Here is a 14415-nt window from a genome sequence, read left to right as displayed (position 1 = left end):
AGTCTAGGACAGTGATATCGCCCCCGCTGTCCTCCCTTTTGAATATTCCATAAGCTTGATTAACTGGTAGCCACCTTCAAGTTACTATGGAATTCTTACTATGGAATTCAAGGTACATTAATTACTCCAAAGCATCAAGCCTTAAGAGCCTCATTCTATGTCTACGTATAATACTTTAGTTTAATGGGTATAATCTAGATTTTAATTCAGCACCTAGGTTAGGTACCTAGGTTAGGTAGGTATAAAAGATGATATTAATACAAAGACCATACCTCCGCATATAATTACTCGGACCCCTGCTAAACTAAGTAGTCGTGAGTATCCTTGATATTCTTCGTTGATATAATTAGGCTTATTTTGCATTGCAACCAAAGCCAGCTGCGGAGCAGGATGCCCCTTTTCTATGCCAAGAGACCTATTTCATGCCTACCTAACTTATCCTGGCTGCAACTCGACTTTCGGATTGGTGCGTTAATAGAAATGTAGACATTGGCACCGACAACATGTCGTGGAATCGATTACTCCGGTGCAATGTCGCCAAGCTTGTAGGTAAATAAATTGCCCCTGGGCACTCCGGTGGAAGGATACGCAGTAATTTCATGAGTTCGGCCATTCACTGTCTATAAAAATGGCGCCTTCACCGCACTTAGAAGCACGACGGGACGATAATCCCAGTCTGCTTCTTGATCTCTATAAATATAAGAAACTTTATAATGGCTCGATCTTTTATTATCGCGGCGGCGCTCACACTTGTCGCCGTTGTTCAGGCGCAGTGCGGCTCTGGCACTCCAGATGCTACTGTGTCCGGTTCTGCCAACTCTTTCAAGGCCACTAAAGGCTCAAGTACAGTATATTCTGGCTCTGACTACCGCGCTGCGATTCAGGCAGCTGTGGATTCAATAAGCAGCGGTCAACGAGTCTCCGTCATGGCCTCGGGATCCATTGGAGCCAATACTATCACCATTAGCAGTGGCAAGATATTCGAAGGCTGCGGTACTATCGACGTTGGAAACCGGGCTGGGCATGGTGCAATTGAGTCGTTGGACACTTCTGGTGTTCAAATTCCGTACCTTACCATGACCGGGAATCCGTATTTTGGATTGCGGTTTTATGGCACCAAGAACCTGGTTCTTGGGAAAATCACGATGAATCTTAGCGGGGGGTTGGGCATCCGTTTCGACAGAGACGCAGCTGCAAACTCGAATGTGAAGATGGATGTCATCAAGGTTACCGGTGCTGGTAGTCATGCTGTAGAGACCTGGAACATTGATGGCCTTGAAATCAATCAAGTCATCGCGAAAGATGTCGGCGAGTGCGGATTACTGCTTCAGAAGACTATTAACGCCAATGTTAAACTTGTCGATGGTGACAACGTCGCCAAAGGTACCGGGTACGCAACATTTCGCATGGCAAACAATAACGGCCAAAATGCTAACGGCAATTACAACACCAATGTTCATGTTGACAAAGTTGTGTCCCGTGGTGGCGGTCGTGGCATCTTCTGCGTTTCACAATCTGGAGCAACTGTCATCGAGAGCGTTGACCTCTCTAGCAACGGAAACAATGCCATTCTCATTGAGAATTGTTACAATCTATCGATCCGCGGGGGCATTGTCAATGGAGGTGGAGAAGTACGTCTCGCGGCCCGCGACGAGTTTCCCAATAACCGCGACATTTGGATCACCCTGACAGTAAACAATAACTCCGTTCGTGAGTCTCCTTGTGGTGAGAATACCAACTGGACGATCGAAGGTAACGCCAGCAAGAATATTTGCTAGGTACGCAAAGATTCCATGATAATAAGCATTAAAATATATTTCACGGAGATTCGATCAAACTAAGTTGTATATATTCAGTTCGCGTAAAAAGAAGAAAGAGTACAGATGATAACGGGTGTTGCTGAACATCTTGAACTACACTTGTTCATTGAAACAATATACATCCTAGACGGGACAGGCCAATAGTATTGACTGCTGCAATTTCGGTCAAGCCTTTTAGTTTCGTTGGCCATAGTTTTACTACAGTTATGCTGTGCGACCATAACGTCCCATTTAACTGGCCACTTTGTCTTTGATGCCTAATGGATAAATCATTACGACGTTATTGAACCTCTATTGCTCTTCGAGTTCTTTACAGAATAGCGCATTTTCGTCTAGTTTCATTCCATATATACTTCCCATACATACCTAGTTAAAATGACGAAGTTCAAACCAAACCCAAGTGCCTTCAATTTCAAGCCAAGCGGAGAACACCACTGGGGTCGTTCTGATCCTATGCTTCAAGAATCTAATCAAAGGCTCGCAATATCCAACGACTCACGATCCCAGATACAATGCCGATTTTTCCAGCAAGGCCGGTGTCGAAACGGCGATTCTTGCCCGTACCTACATGAGAATAATGCTGCATCTGATATTAATTCCCTTCAAAGAATGCCGAATGAGGTAAGGCTAGTAAATGGGGGATATTTCTTAGCTAATGTCTATTATAGATCCATGCGACTGCAACACAAGGCAGATTCACTCGTACTATTCGTGGTGCCTTGGTTCACTTTGAGAAAGGCGCTACTGTCGAAAAGATATCATTGCCCTCAGACTTCTCTATCGTTCAAATAAGCCGACTCCCACAAGATAGTACAAGAAATTACGTATTAGATCTCCTTCAGTCACGCAATATCAAAACGCCGAACGAAACAGAAGTACGCATCACTCACGAACAGGATATTTGGAGTGCCTTAGTAAAAGTCGAAGATCCCGAATTCGCTAAGACCGCCGCGAGAAAACTGAATCTACAGAGGGCTTCCTACTCGGACCAAAACCTGCAGCCCACAGCTACTCCAATACCAAACCCTATACAGTCAGATTCGAATACTCTTCGTGTTGATTGCTGCAAGGTCCATATATCTTGGCACAAACCATACAGGACAGTGTGGCTCAACTTTGGCGACGGGGAGATTGCTAAGCGTGTACGCAACAACTTTCGGGATGGAACATACAAAGTTTTGAACCAATGCGTGCATTGTGATGATCTGACCCGTGGGGAAGGACATCGTAATCCTCTGGCATGGACTGTGTGCCTAACTGAAGTGCCAGGTTCTGCAACCGAATCTGATGTCAGGAAGTCTATTTACCATCAAAACGACAAGCCGCGAGGGATCCAGCTTGGACGGCCCACATATACCGCTGATGATGAGACATGTTCAGCAAAGATTCAATCACTATTTACTTCCATCGGACCATTAGACTGGTGGGAGCTTACTCCTGACACTGCTGGTAAGCGCATGAAAGCAAGTGCGCGATTCCAAAGTGAGGATGATGCCAGAGAAGCCGCAAAATCACTCGACAAAAAGGAGCTTCCCTTTCACGTAACTGCCCAGCTTACTGTACGGTTGGTTCATACAGCAAAGTTTAAGGTGCATGTAAAGATCTATGAAGCAGTCCAAGCCCAACTCAAAGCAAACATTAGAACTTGGAAGGCTTCGCATTTGACTTACGTGGCTTACGAAAACTCCAATCCACCTAAATGGTATCTGGTGTTAAAACTTGAGGGCGAGGCAGAAAAGGAGGTGGCCTCAGCACAAAAGACCATCGAGAGAATCATATCTGGTAAAGTGGCAAGAGATAGCTCTTCCACCCTGTGGCATCCTGCCCTACGCAAGAATGGGGCGCTTTACGATCAGGTTAGGCAGATAGAAAAGAGGAACGGGATCGCCATTGTTCGGAACAAAGTTAAATCACAACTTCAGCTATATGGGCCGGAAAAGGCCTGCCAGATTAGCCAATCTGAGATTACTAGACTGCTGCGAGATGAGACATCCCAACATTTCGATATTCAACTCGAGGACCATGAACTCTCGTGGGCGCTTCAAGGGGGGTTGAAAAAGATAGAGAAAAGGTTGGGTTCCGAGAAGATCGTATTTGATATCACATCAACGCCAAAGCGTATTACGATAATCGGTACTACTGGAGACTACGATACAGCAACTTCCTTGATCAAGGACAAAGAGGAAACAAAAAGGGAGATAAGCATTCAGGATGGTCAAGATTGCTCTGTATGCTGGAACGAAGTCGAAGACCCAGTCTACACGGAGTGCGGTCACGTCTACTGCCTCGATTGTTTTGAGAACCTATGCCTTTCAGCTATGACCCAGATCACAGCTACCCGCATTTACTGCGTCGGAAGCCTCGGAAAATGCTCCAAAACAATAGGGCTCTTAGAGTTACAAGAACATCTCTCGTCGAGCTCATTTGAAGAGTTATTAGAAAAATCTCTCGATTCATATGTGCAACACAATCCACATTTGTTTACTTATTGCCCATCTCCGGATTGTGGATATATCTATCGGATCAACGCCATACCCAACAGGCAGATGTGCCCCAGCTGCCATGTACTTGTGTGCACAGCATGCCAAGCTCAGCATGGATCTATGACGTGTGAAGATTATAAGGATATCTCAACTGGCGGGCTTGAAGCTTTTAAAAGATTGAAGCAGGCTATTGGTATCAAAGACTGTCCCAAGTGTAAGACTCCTATGGAGAAGATCGATGGGTGTAACCACATGACCTGCCCATGTGGTGCCCATATCTGCTGGGTTTGTTTAAAAACTTTTACTGCACATACTGATTGCTACAACCATATGAATAAGGTACATGGCGGAATTGGGTTGAATCAGCTTCAGGAGAGGTTTGGTTAAGGTGATAACTGGGATTTTAATGGGACTTGAGCTTCTGAGTATCATAGAAGCATGGCATATATTAAATAGCATACTACCTCTCGTATAACTCTATATGGTCGTACTTAACTAGGTCGTACTTATTACTATATTGTTGTGACATACCACCGTGACATGACCAAACCATATTGTTCCACTTTACCCTAGTTAGATATTTCTATCAGCCTTCTAGGCGTTACATGGGGAGATATAACTCCAGCTACTACCTCATTGCTGAGGTAATACAGTAAATAGTATCTTATAATATATCATATCAATACTGTATTGCATATACTAACTAGTAAACACGCCTTCGCCTTCGCCCATATAAATTATTAAAGTAGGTACCTAGGTAACCCATGTACCTATGTACCTATGTATTGAAGATAGCATGCCCCGGTGATGCCTAAGTTAAGAGGTACCTAAGTACTCAATGATGGTACATACCTAATGGACAAGGCTGTAGGGCTGCAGAGTTGAGGCTTCTAAGGACCATGGGAGAATCAGACTTGAAATTACTTAATTGGTTGATTTCCCGTACCTTACGCAGGTAGGTACCTACCTATGTATTCGAAATCACGAATCTTAATAAACTAAAAGAAATTACTGAAATGATCTACCTTTTAAATATTTATTTGTCCTACTTTTTATCAAGCTGATCAGGAGTTGATTAGAACATATGAAACTAGATGGCGGGTGCCATTGGTTCAAACATCTAGAATTAAATAATCTGATTTAGAAAATGTAATGAGCATCTGGTGCTGATTCATTAGCTACCTCTTAACACGTGTTAAATCCAGTACGGAACTTGAGTACGTCTTCAAGTACCTAACATATATTGTTAATCAAATGGAAATAATTAGGCGTACATGAAGTAGGTACATGAAATAGGTACCTATCAAGGTGAATGTATGCTTTTAGGTACGTACCTGCGTACAATTAAATATATTACCTAGGTACCTTTAATCATCGTAACTTTGATCGTCGTACCTCAGGTACCTAGTGATTCATGTAGTTACGGCAACCTAAGTGACTAATAGTGGAATTATCTAGCTCACTACTTGCCTTAAAGGTACGTAAGAAGAAGGTACAGAGGAAGGTACGAATCACCCCAGCCTTGCAAATCAGAACTCCAGAATCAGCCGCCTAAAATATTTTTCTATTATATAAACATAGCCAGTCTCCCCCCATCTTCCCATTCCAGTCTTCCTTTCTCACACCTACAACAACAACTACAACACATTTCTACAGCAAATACTACTACAACAATTACAACAACAATAACAACTTCTACCCTTTTCATACAATAGTAAGTAACTAATCTATTTCATCTCATCCTCCCCTACGAAAATTCAAACTTCCATCCAGCCCTATGCACCTCGCAACTTCGCCCTGCCTTCCCTTACAACATTTATCCCACATATTTACCTATATCTACTTTCCCCCCTGCATCACTATTCTATATTGAACATGGAACCTCATTCATAATATTCAACTACACCTTCCTAAGCATCTCTCTTCTTTTATCACCCTCCTCTTGGCTTTAACTCTTACTGTGGTAATTTTTCACTTGTCTCACAATTCCACCCACAAATTCTCAGCACTACATCATCTATTACTTTACCTTCTTCTACTCTTTAACATTCTAAACTAATACACATATTGGGAAGCAACTAAAATTTACCAATCCAGTTCAACATACCACCTATCAGTTCCAACAGCAACGGAAGTATAGGCTCTTCTTCCCTTCAGGTGGCGGCCTTGTGCCCATGTGGGTGAACTACGTGCCGCTGGCCTGGATCTACTCTTAAGTGGTTTTGCCATTTATGGGGAGGGGAGCTTCCTCACCTCAGGAAATCATCGACATACCCCTCTAGCCCCAATCAAACCCTTGGCTGGCCCAGCAAATCATTAAATTATTTTTTGTAAGTGTACTGACAGCAGTGGCATCGTCGACGCTAAAAATATCACTAACTATCATGGGTTGCAGATTCAGCAACAAAGACGACAACATCATCATTTACAACAACAAAATTACAAGCCACCTTGGGTCAGTCGGGTCCCTGGACCTTCGCAGGAGTCAGGCGAAGAGATAAGGGCAGAGAAGTTCTATACCGTGCTCCGTGTTGCCAAGCTAGTACTTGCTGGGACGGTGCCAACGTAGGTTTTGTTTTACAGCATCGGGCTGGCCGCAAACGTTGGCGCTATCGGCATGTGATGCTTCGGTGTCCTTGCTGTGTCCGCCTGCCTAGGGGGGTGTGCCCTGGGATGGCGGCGTTCCTCGATGTGCAAGGGGGTTCTTGCAGTGTCTCCGGGGAGGACGGAGGGGGCATTGCTCACGTTACACACCTCACCCCCATTGCTGCGGTACCCTGGTGAACATCCCCGGAATTGGGATGGCGGCACTTCGTTCTCTTATACAGCTAGAGGCTGGTGTTTTTTAAGTAGCTGGGGCCGGGGAGATAAGCCCCGATGGAGAGCTGATCCGTCCAGTGGAGAGGTTTTCCAGCGCCGCGAAGGATTTCGAGCCATAGTGCAGTTAGAAAGGTCAGGCATTGGGGACTTGCCCAAGGGAGTTAGGTGTCCTATGTCAAGCAGTCTCTGGGTATTTTTCCTGAGGTGGAGGCAGGTATGTACATCTCAGCCCCCTCTTGTGGTATCACTAATCCGCAGGTATACATTTGTGGCATTGGCACTCAATAGTGAAAGTAACTTTTTTCTACTTGACTTATTTTTGGAACATCTTCAGCTCTGCTGAGTCACACACTTTTTTTTTTCATTGCAATATCTGGCTGGACCAGTATTGTGAAGAAGAAATAACTCATAGCCGAACACCTTGAGAGTCTAATAATCGGAAGGCACTGAGAATAATATTAGGAGCTATCATCGTTTCCCACTGTTTGTACCTCCCCTTCAATATGTAGATTTGATCTCTGGCGGATGAACACCACGTGTAGGTACCCGGAAGTAGTCTTGGCATAGGTAGGACTTGTAGAGAACTGTTGGAAATGCACAAAAATTACTTTAGCTTTTTCCCAATAACTACCTACCTACGTATTACCTAATACTTGCCATGTCCTTTTGGGGTCTTTAATACATGTATTTCTCTCTATTTTTGAGGCCCTTTCCAATTTGAACTTACCTCTCCTTTTTCCCTTACTAGGTACCTAAGCTATTTATATACACACCCAAAGGGGCAGGTGTTTAGATATATAGAGGTTCGCCAGGCAACGGATCAATTGATCGGAATCTCCCGTCGATGCGGAATGATACACTCCCGAGACACGACATCAAGAACCAATCTTAAGCTCAAATCCAAATCCTCAAATTTGGAGATCACTAGAAGTAACGTCCATCTTATACTACATAAGTAGTAGCCATTATCATTCAGAACGGACAACTTCAGCTTGAGTGACCGGTATATAATCTAACGATGCGGGGTCCCATAGTGCTGTTCACTTATCTGCTTAACAGCTCGACTGTTTGTGCCACCGTACGAGCGCATGTTGGGACGGCCCCTGGGAAAACACCAAAGGTCCAGGTACTACCCTCTCTGCGGGAGCAAGCGAAACTGCTAGATGGATGGACTGAAGAGCGTAAAGCTCTTATCCCAGGGTTACTACGCAAATACGGTGTTGACGCTTGGCTGGTGCGTTTTCCGTTATATCTTCTTTGGCTGCGCACCTGACGAACTTGATAGATGAGCCAACGTGAATATGCTGAGGACACCGTGTTTTGGGCTCTCAAAGAAGCCACGCAGTTCTCTGCCAGGCGACGGACTACGCATCTCTTCCTGGCAGATCCAGTCGGCGGGGCGCCGTCTAGCTATTCATGGATCGAGAATACCGAAGCCGTATGGACGGAGCTGAGGCAGATTCTGGCAACGCAACAGCCACGCTCCATTGCGCTTAACACACATTCGGAAATCGCATTCTCAGGAGGCTTGCATGCTGGTGAACTCGATGCTGTCGTGAAAGGCGTAGGAGAGGAGTGGAAAGACCGCTTTGTATTGGAGCCTATGCTGGGTGTCGAACTAGTCGCGACAATGGTTAAGAGTAGGCTTCCATGGTATCAGAAGATGATGGAAACAGCCTGGGCTATTATAGAGGAGGGTTTTAGTGAAAAGACCATCGTGCCTGGAAAGTCTACAAGCTGGGTAGGTTTATACTCATTGGCTTCCGCGTAAACACGGTGGAATTAGGCTAAGAATATCCGCTCTCCAGGATATCGAATGGTGGATGCGAGAAAAGATACAATCTTTGAATTACACCACCTGGTTCCAGCCTAGTGTATTCATTTTGACAGGAAAAGGATTCCCCGCCGCAGACGGCCCTTCCGCCTCGATGGACGACCCTCGGGCGCCCGACCGACCTATTGAGTACGGAGACTTAATCCACACAGATTTTGGCGTATCAGCCCTCGGTTTAAATACCGACACTCAGCATATAGGCTACGTTCTATATCCCGGAGAGACCGAGGTCGATGTGCCTAAGGGTATGATTGAAGGGTTGAAGAAGGTTAACCGTTTGCAGGATATCGTGAAGAGCAACATGAAAATCGGGATGACAGGTAACGAGATCCTAAAGGCATCAATAGAGCAGATGAGCAGTGAGGGTATACAAGGCAAGATCTACTGTCACGCTACTGGGGAATGGGGCCACTCGGCAGGGACGGTAATTGGTAAGCATCGTGTTTTCATACGCCCTGCTCCATTGCTGTCGTTTTACTAACTTTCCGTAGGCATGACGAATCTTCAGGATACAGTCCCGGTTCTCGGGGATCTTCCCTTATTGAAGAACACATATTATAGCATCGAACTTTTCGCGGAACATTTCGTCCCTGAAAGAAATCGGACCATCGTCTTCCCCCAGGAAGAGGATGTGTATTGGGATGATGCAACTAACAACTGGCAATGGGTCTACGGGAGACAGGAGGAACTTTTATTAATAAGAACACCTGCGAAAGATGGTGTAGAAGCGCCGGCGGAGCTGTAAGGGAAGACGATGGTCACTGTGTAGATATAGATATGCTTTATGTGCCTTCTCTCTTTACTGCAAAGTATAAGAGTAAATTATAGAAACATAGCGCCTATTGCTGACAATTTGTATGGCAATGAACCTCATATCTCCATAGTAGTAAATTGTTATCAAGAACTAATGGTATAAATATCGAGTTTTGAACGATGCATGCTGTCAAAGTAAACATTATATGTACGAGATGCTTTAGATTCTCAGAAGAGGCGCAGAAGCAGTCGGGGGCTTCGGCAGGGACGGTTATATCCGATTTCCGGATCTGCCCCGGCAGGTCAACATCTGGCATCGGTGGGAAGTTTCTTACCTCAGCAAGGGGGCAAAAGCTTGGCTTTTCCCAAGCGCCAGGTTCCTATCCAATGAAGTAGACGATGATGCAATAGCGCCTCAAATCGATTGAGTAGAAGTGGAAGAGTCCCGCCTTGCTATAGGTTAGCTAAAAGAAAAAAAACCGAGCTTCCGAAGCTTGTTATATATAGATCTAACCTAGTACAGCGTTTTGTGTGGCGTGAAGCTATTAATCTAGTAGATGTTTTTCTGCATGTGTGTAGGTAATAGACATACTTTAGGTACCTATCCATATACTTATGTATCTACATAGCTATGGTATATTTATAAAAAATAAAAATACAAGATGTATATGAAAATCTAAAAGCTATGCTCTCATGGTGAGATGCCACAAGTCGTCTGGTTTGAGAGGATTATGACTCAGAATGACGAAATCGCATCTTATTCAGCCGTAGCATAGTCGGCAGATAAATAACTCGTCGACGTGCTAGAGGCTAGATTCTGAAAAGGTTAGGAAGAGAGAGAGAGAGAGAGAGAGAGAGAGACGAAACGGGGGTGTGTTAGTTGAGCCCTTGGTAGTTAAGAGAGGTAGATAGGTCTTGTTTGTCCTGCAGAATGCTGCCGGGTTGCCCGATTAGATGGGGCCGAGCGCTTGTAGATACCCAACGCGGGGGCAGGATCGACAAATAGGATTAGAACATATGCGAACGATACGTCAATTGCTAATTAGGTACTATTCGATGAGGATAAGTCTAAAATTGGGCGGACGAAAACAATATCAGTACCTATCTACCTAACCTAGGTTAGGTACTTAAGGTAAGGGGAGAATGAGAATATTAACTTTACTCTACAAGTAAAGAGTTATAAGATAGAGCGATAATTCCACCTCGAGGACTCGTATTTCTCGACTCGATAGAGCTACGAGTTAGGTAACACTTTGTGCTGTCTCTTGTGCTGCTCGTTGAGGTCATACACCTTTCCTTGATTACTGATTTGGGAGGATGATCAAACTGTTCGTCCCACAGTAAAGTATCCGTAATCGAGACTTGGCGCATAGTTTCGTACTGTTCTAAAAGCATATCGACCTAAGGCGGGTAATTGAGCCTGGGAATAATATATAATATATGTGAAATTTGGTCATTGGGAGATGGAGAGTTTAAATAGGTATGTGACAATTAAATGAACTACTCGATATATGTATATCATTGATATGCTTTTGTTGCATGTATTACTCTATCAAGGTCTTCTGCCCCTCCACCCCTCTATACTCATCAGGTAATATGTTATCGACATCAAGTAAAAACAACAAGTTGTGATTGTCTTCCTAGGTAGTTTACTGGTGTTGGGAGTTAGGACATTTATGTTGTTATAAGAATGTATCATGTATGCTTAATCTATAGGTAGGTAGTTATCCTTTTTATTAACAAGTTAAGTTGGGAAAGTTGAATTGGGGTTTTTAAATGTACCTAGATACATGATGTGTTGATGGTTAACGACGTGAAAGGATCAAGAAAGAAGGCGTAACCGGCAGTAATCATCCTATGACGTGGAAATCCAAGATTTTGCGACAAAACATCTAGGTTAGGTACAATTATAGTGCAAGTGCTATACACCATACACCTGCCTACCTCCCTACCAGCTAGGTACCTCCCTGTCTCCCTCCCTAGGTACCTACCTACATACCTACCTACCTAACTTTACTTACACATTGACCTCCTGACCATTTGATTCTAACCTCCTAATAATAAATCTCAACCTACCTACTTGAGCCTAGAAGGAGGAAGAGAGAAGAAGAAAAAGAAGAAGAAAACATCTTCGTCTTGCTACTGTTCCCTTTTATCCTTCCTCTCTATTTAACTGCACCTAGCAGTTATTATGCCGTTGTAATTTGTTTTTGTCGCGCACAATTTTATCGATTTACTTTTCTCGACAATTACATCATCAAGGATTGTCAAGGATCTGTCAAGTACAAAGTCCAAGTATTGATAATTTCTGCGCAGCACGCAAAAAGACTAAGAGGAAGTACGGCCGCATTCCTATTTGTATATCGCGTCGTATCGCATCTATCCTACCAACAGCATTGTATCGACTTGCGTCGCCTTGCACCAAATTGCATTGTTTCGCATTCTTATTAATTTATCCTCTTCTTCCCCATCTTCCGTCTCTGTCTGCGAATGCAACCGCGCCACCTCGACCTCGACCTCAACCTTGATCTCATCCACTCAACCCGTCACCGTTTTCAGCAGAGCAACAACATTAGCAACAACATTAGCAACAACATTCGCATTTTTCTCTAATGCGCAACTAAATTTTCATCTGATAGCTTAACTACCAGGTAGCCACATACACGCGACTTTCAGTTACCGGGCTTCCGCCAAGTGTAACCCATACCTCAATTTGCGACTGTGCGTTCCTCACATTTTCCCCCGAAACTATGAACGGTGCCAAGGACGCGACAGCAGACACTTCTGCTGCCCACTCTGCGACGACGCAAGGGTCGATATCTCCTTCAAGTACAATCCCAATGATGGCTGGCGCGAATGGTAACGGCACGAATTCTACAACCATAACAACAACGAGTATCTCGAGCCCGACGCTCCTAAATAAGAAGAGAAAGAAGGACGGCTTGAAACCCATTATTACTACCGAAGGACCAGCACCAGGGTAAGATTATACTATTATTTCGAATTATCTCTGTGACTTCGCTTAAGTCTTTTTTTCCTTCTTTTTTTATTTTCTTAATTTCTCTTCCTTTTGCTTTACCCTTACCCTTTCCCTCTCCCCCTACCTACTGCATATGCACATCACCTTATAGCGCACGACGCAATTCATTGTTTTGTTGCACGAGGTTGCGGATAGAGATGTAGGTACTTGACATCTTGCAGCCCGTACCAGTGTAAGCCAAGCAAGCAAGCAAGCAGTAAACCAGGTATCATCGGAGAGATCCCAAGATGTCCAACGGAAATCCCCCAGGATGAATGGAACTTAAACAACAAGCAAAGAAACCAATACAAAACAATGCAGGACAAACTACAAACCCTACGCGATAGCAGCGGCGACAACAGAAACAAGCTTCTTCCACACATCGGGGCAATGATACCTGAATTGTCTTCTCTTATCGGTCATATGCCATCCCATATTGACCCATGCTGGCCCGGGTATCTGCATACATAACACAGACGGCACACGCACCCGCACACATCCTATCTCACGGTGCTGTGCTATACCAGACCAGACTTATAACGGCAATAGCAAATCAGTATGCTCTTTAGGTATATAAACAGTACTTATATATCTATCATCTGCTCCTTTATGGCGGGGCTGAGCCGAGCCGACCATCAGTTGGAGTTGCACCATCCAATCCCTCTCTCCCCTCTATCATCCATTCCCCTCCCCTTTGGCCCGCCCCTCGGCCCCCCTGAAAAGGGTCAAGCGCTATTCCAACTGCGGAGCGGTTGATGGAGGGGCTTCCCTGTACGGGTCCCAGCCCTGTTAGGATCGGGACTCGACCGAAAAAAAGCTCCAAAGTTCACAAGTGCTTTGAACCTTTAGCGCCCACAGCTTCTTTCTCACCGTGCAAACCTGGTCATCCTCTCCATAATCAGAGCCGATCTACTAAATAACCACATTCCGTCACGCCTCTACATACTCGCATATTCGCACACTCACATACGGTCCATCCACCGGGTCAACTCGACTCGACTTGACCGGGGGGACTAACTGGAACCACAAAGGGGAGAGGGGGTGATTTGATTATTATCATCTCTATCTTTCTCAACACGCAAGCGCACTATTTGACGAAGACTACTATATACCTTTTGATTCACTTCACCTCTGTCCTCACTCTACCTATACTCTATCTTCGGTTGAGTTGTGTGTTGTGTGTAGTGCGACGCGGTGCTATCCAGCGCTGTGATGCGCCGTGGTGCGATTTATCACGCATTCACCCAATTCTCTCAACTCACCTGAACTCCTCTTGTCCTACATACTTTTTGACAAGTCTGGTGGTTCATTTTATTCATATCTTCCTCCCTTTGAGCACTTGCTGATCCCAAATTTGTCTGCATTGTTTATCTATTTCCTTGCATTTTTCTTGTATGCTTTCCAAAGTCACTTGAGGGTCCATCTTATTACGTACTCTTGCTCCTGGCTATCAAATACTCCCTCCTTTTGCCCATAAAACCGCGCGATATTGGAAATTATGGCTACCATGAAGAAAAGGTTACTGTTTACCATCTACTACTATTACTACTAACTGTGGCTTGGAAACCCCCTTCGGCTTCACTACATCTTGGGGGGGGGGGGGGGGGGGGGGGGGGGGGGGGGGGCGGGGCGGCGGGGGGGGCGGGGGGGGGGCCGGGGGGGGCGGCGGGGGGGGGGGGGGGGGGC

At 44.9% G+C, this 14415-nt stretch overlaps 3 protein-coding genes across 3 annotated transcripts; all 3 read left to right on the top strand.

The window, feature by feature from the left end:
* Positions 1-187: 187 nt before the first annotated feature.
* F4813DRAFT_39426 (uncharacterized protein) lies at positions 188-2026 on the top strand. The gene is made up of 2 exons (XM_049247532.1): positions 188-1778; positions 1857-2026. The coding sequence occupies exon 1, from the start codon at positions 714-716 to the stop codon at positions 1776-1778; it is 1065 nt and encodes a 354-aa protein (XP_049100567.1). The 5' UTR covers positions 188-713; the 3' UTR covers positions 1857-2026.
* Positions 1988-4839, top strand: F4813DRAFT_39430 (uncharacterized protein). The gene is made up of 2 exons (XM_049247541.1): positions 1988-2441; positions 2489-4839. The coding sequence occupies exons 1-2, from the start codon at positions 2196-2198 to the stop codon at positions 4688-4690; spliced, it is 2448 nt and encodes an 815-aa protein (XP_049100566.1). The 5' UTR covers positions 1988-2195; the 3' UTR covers positions 4691-4839.
* Positions 4840-8010: 3171 nt separating this feature from the next.
* Positions 8011-9749, top strand: F4813DRAFT_39170 (uncharacterized protein). The gene is made up of 4 exons (XM_049247191.1): positions 8011-8357; positions 8409-8864; positions 8932-9388; positions 9449-9749. Exons 1-4 carry the CDS (start codon positions 8142-8144, stop codon positions 9700-9702), a joined length of 1383 nt encoding a protein of 460 aa, XP_049100565.1. The 5' UTR covers positions 8011-8141; the 3' UTR covers positions 9703-9749.
* The last annotated feature ends 4666 nt before the right edge of the window (positions 9750-14415 follow it).

This window comes from Daldinia decipiens (assembly GCF_022478715.1).
Source record: "Daldinia decipiens strain CBS 113046 unplaced genomic scaffold F4813scaffold_12, whole genome shotgun sequence".
NCBI lineage: Eukaryota > Fungi > Ascomycota > Sordariomycetes > Xylariales > Hypoxylaceae > Daldinia > Daldinia decipiens.
Note: the sequence above shows the minus strand (reverse complement) of the source record. Positions and strands in the feature narration are given on the sequence as shown.

Excerpts from the sequence above, each read along its gene's own strand:
- F4813DRAFT_39426 (XM_049247532.1), top strand. The coding sequence starts at position 714 with ATGGCTCGATCTTTTATTATCGCGGCGGCGCTCACACTTGTCGCCGTT.
- F4813DRAFT_39430 (XM_049247541.1), top strand. The coding sequence starts at position 2,196 with ATGACGAAGTTCAAACCAAACCCAAGTGCCTTCAATTTCAAGCCAAGC. Across the intron at positions 2,442-2,488 it reads TTCAAAGAATGCCGAATGAG|ATCCATGCGACTGCAACACA; the intron begins GTAAGGCTAGTA and ends TGTCTATTATAG.
- F4813DRAFT_39170 (XM_049247191.1), top strand. The coding sequence starts at position 8,142 with ATGCGGGGTCCCATAGTGCTGTTCACTTATCTGCTTAACAGCTCGACT. Across the intron at positions 8,358-8,408 it reads ACGGTGTTGACGCTTGGCTG|ATGAGCCAACGTGAATATGC; the intron begins GTGCGTTTTCCG and ends CGAACTTGATAG. Across the intron at positions 8,865-8,931 it reads CTGGAAAGTCTACAAGCTGG|GATATCGAATGGTGGATGCG; the intron begins GTAGGTTTATAC and ends TCCGCTCTCCAG.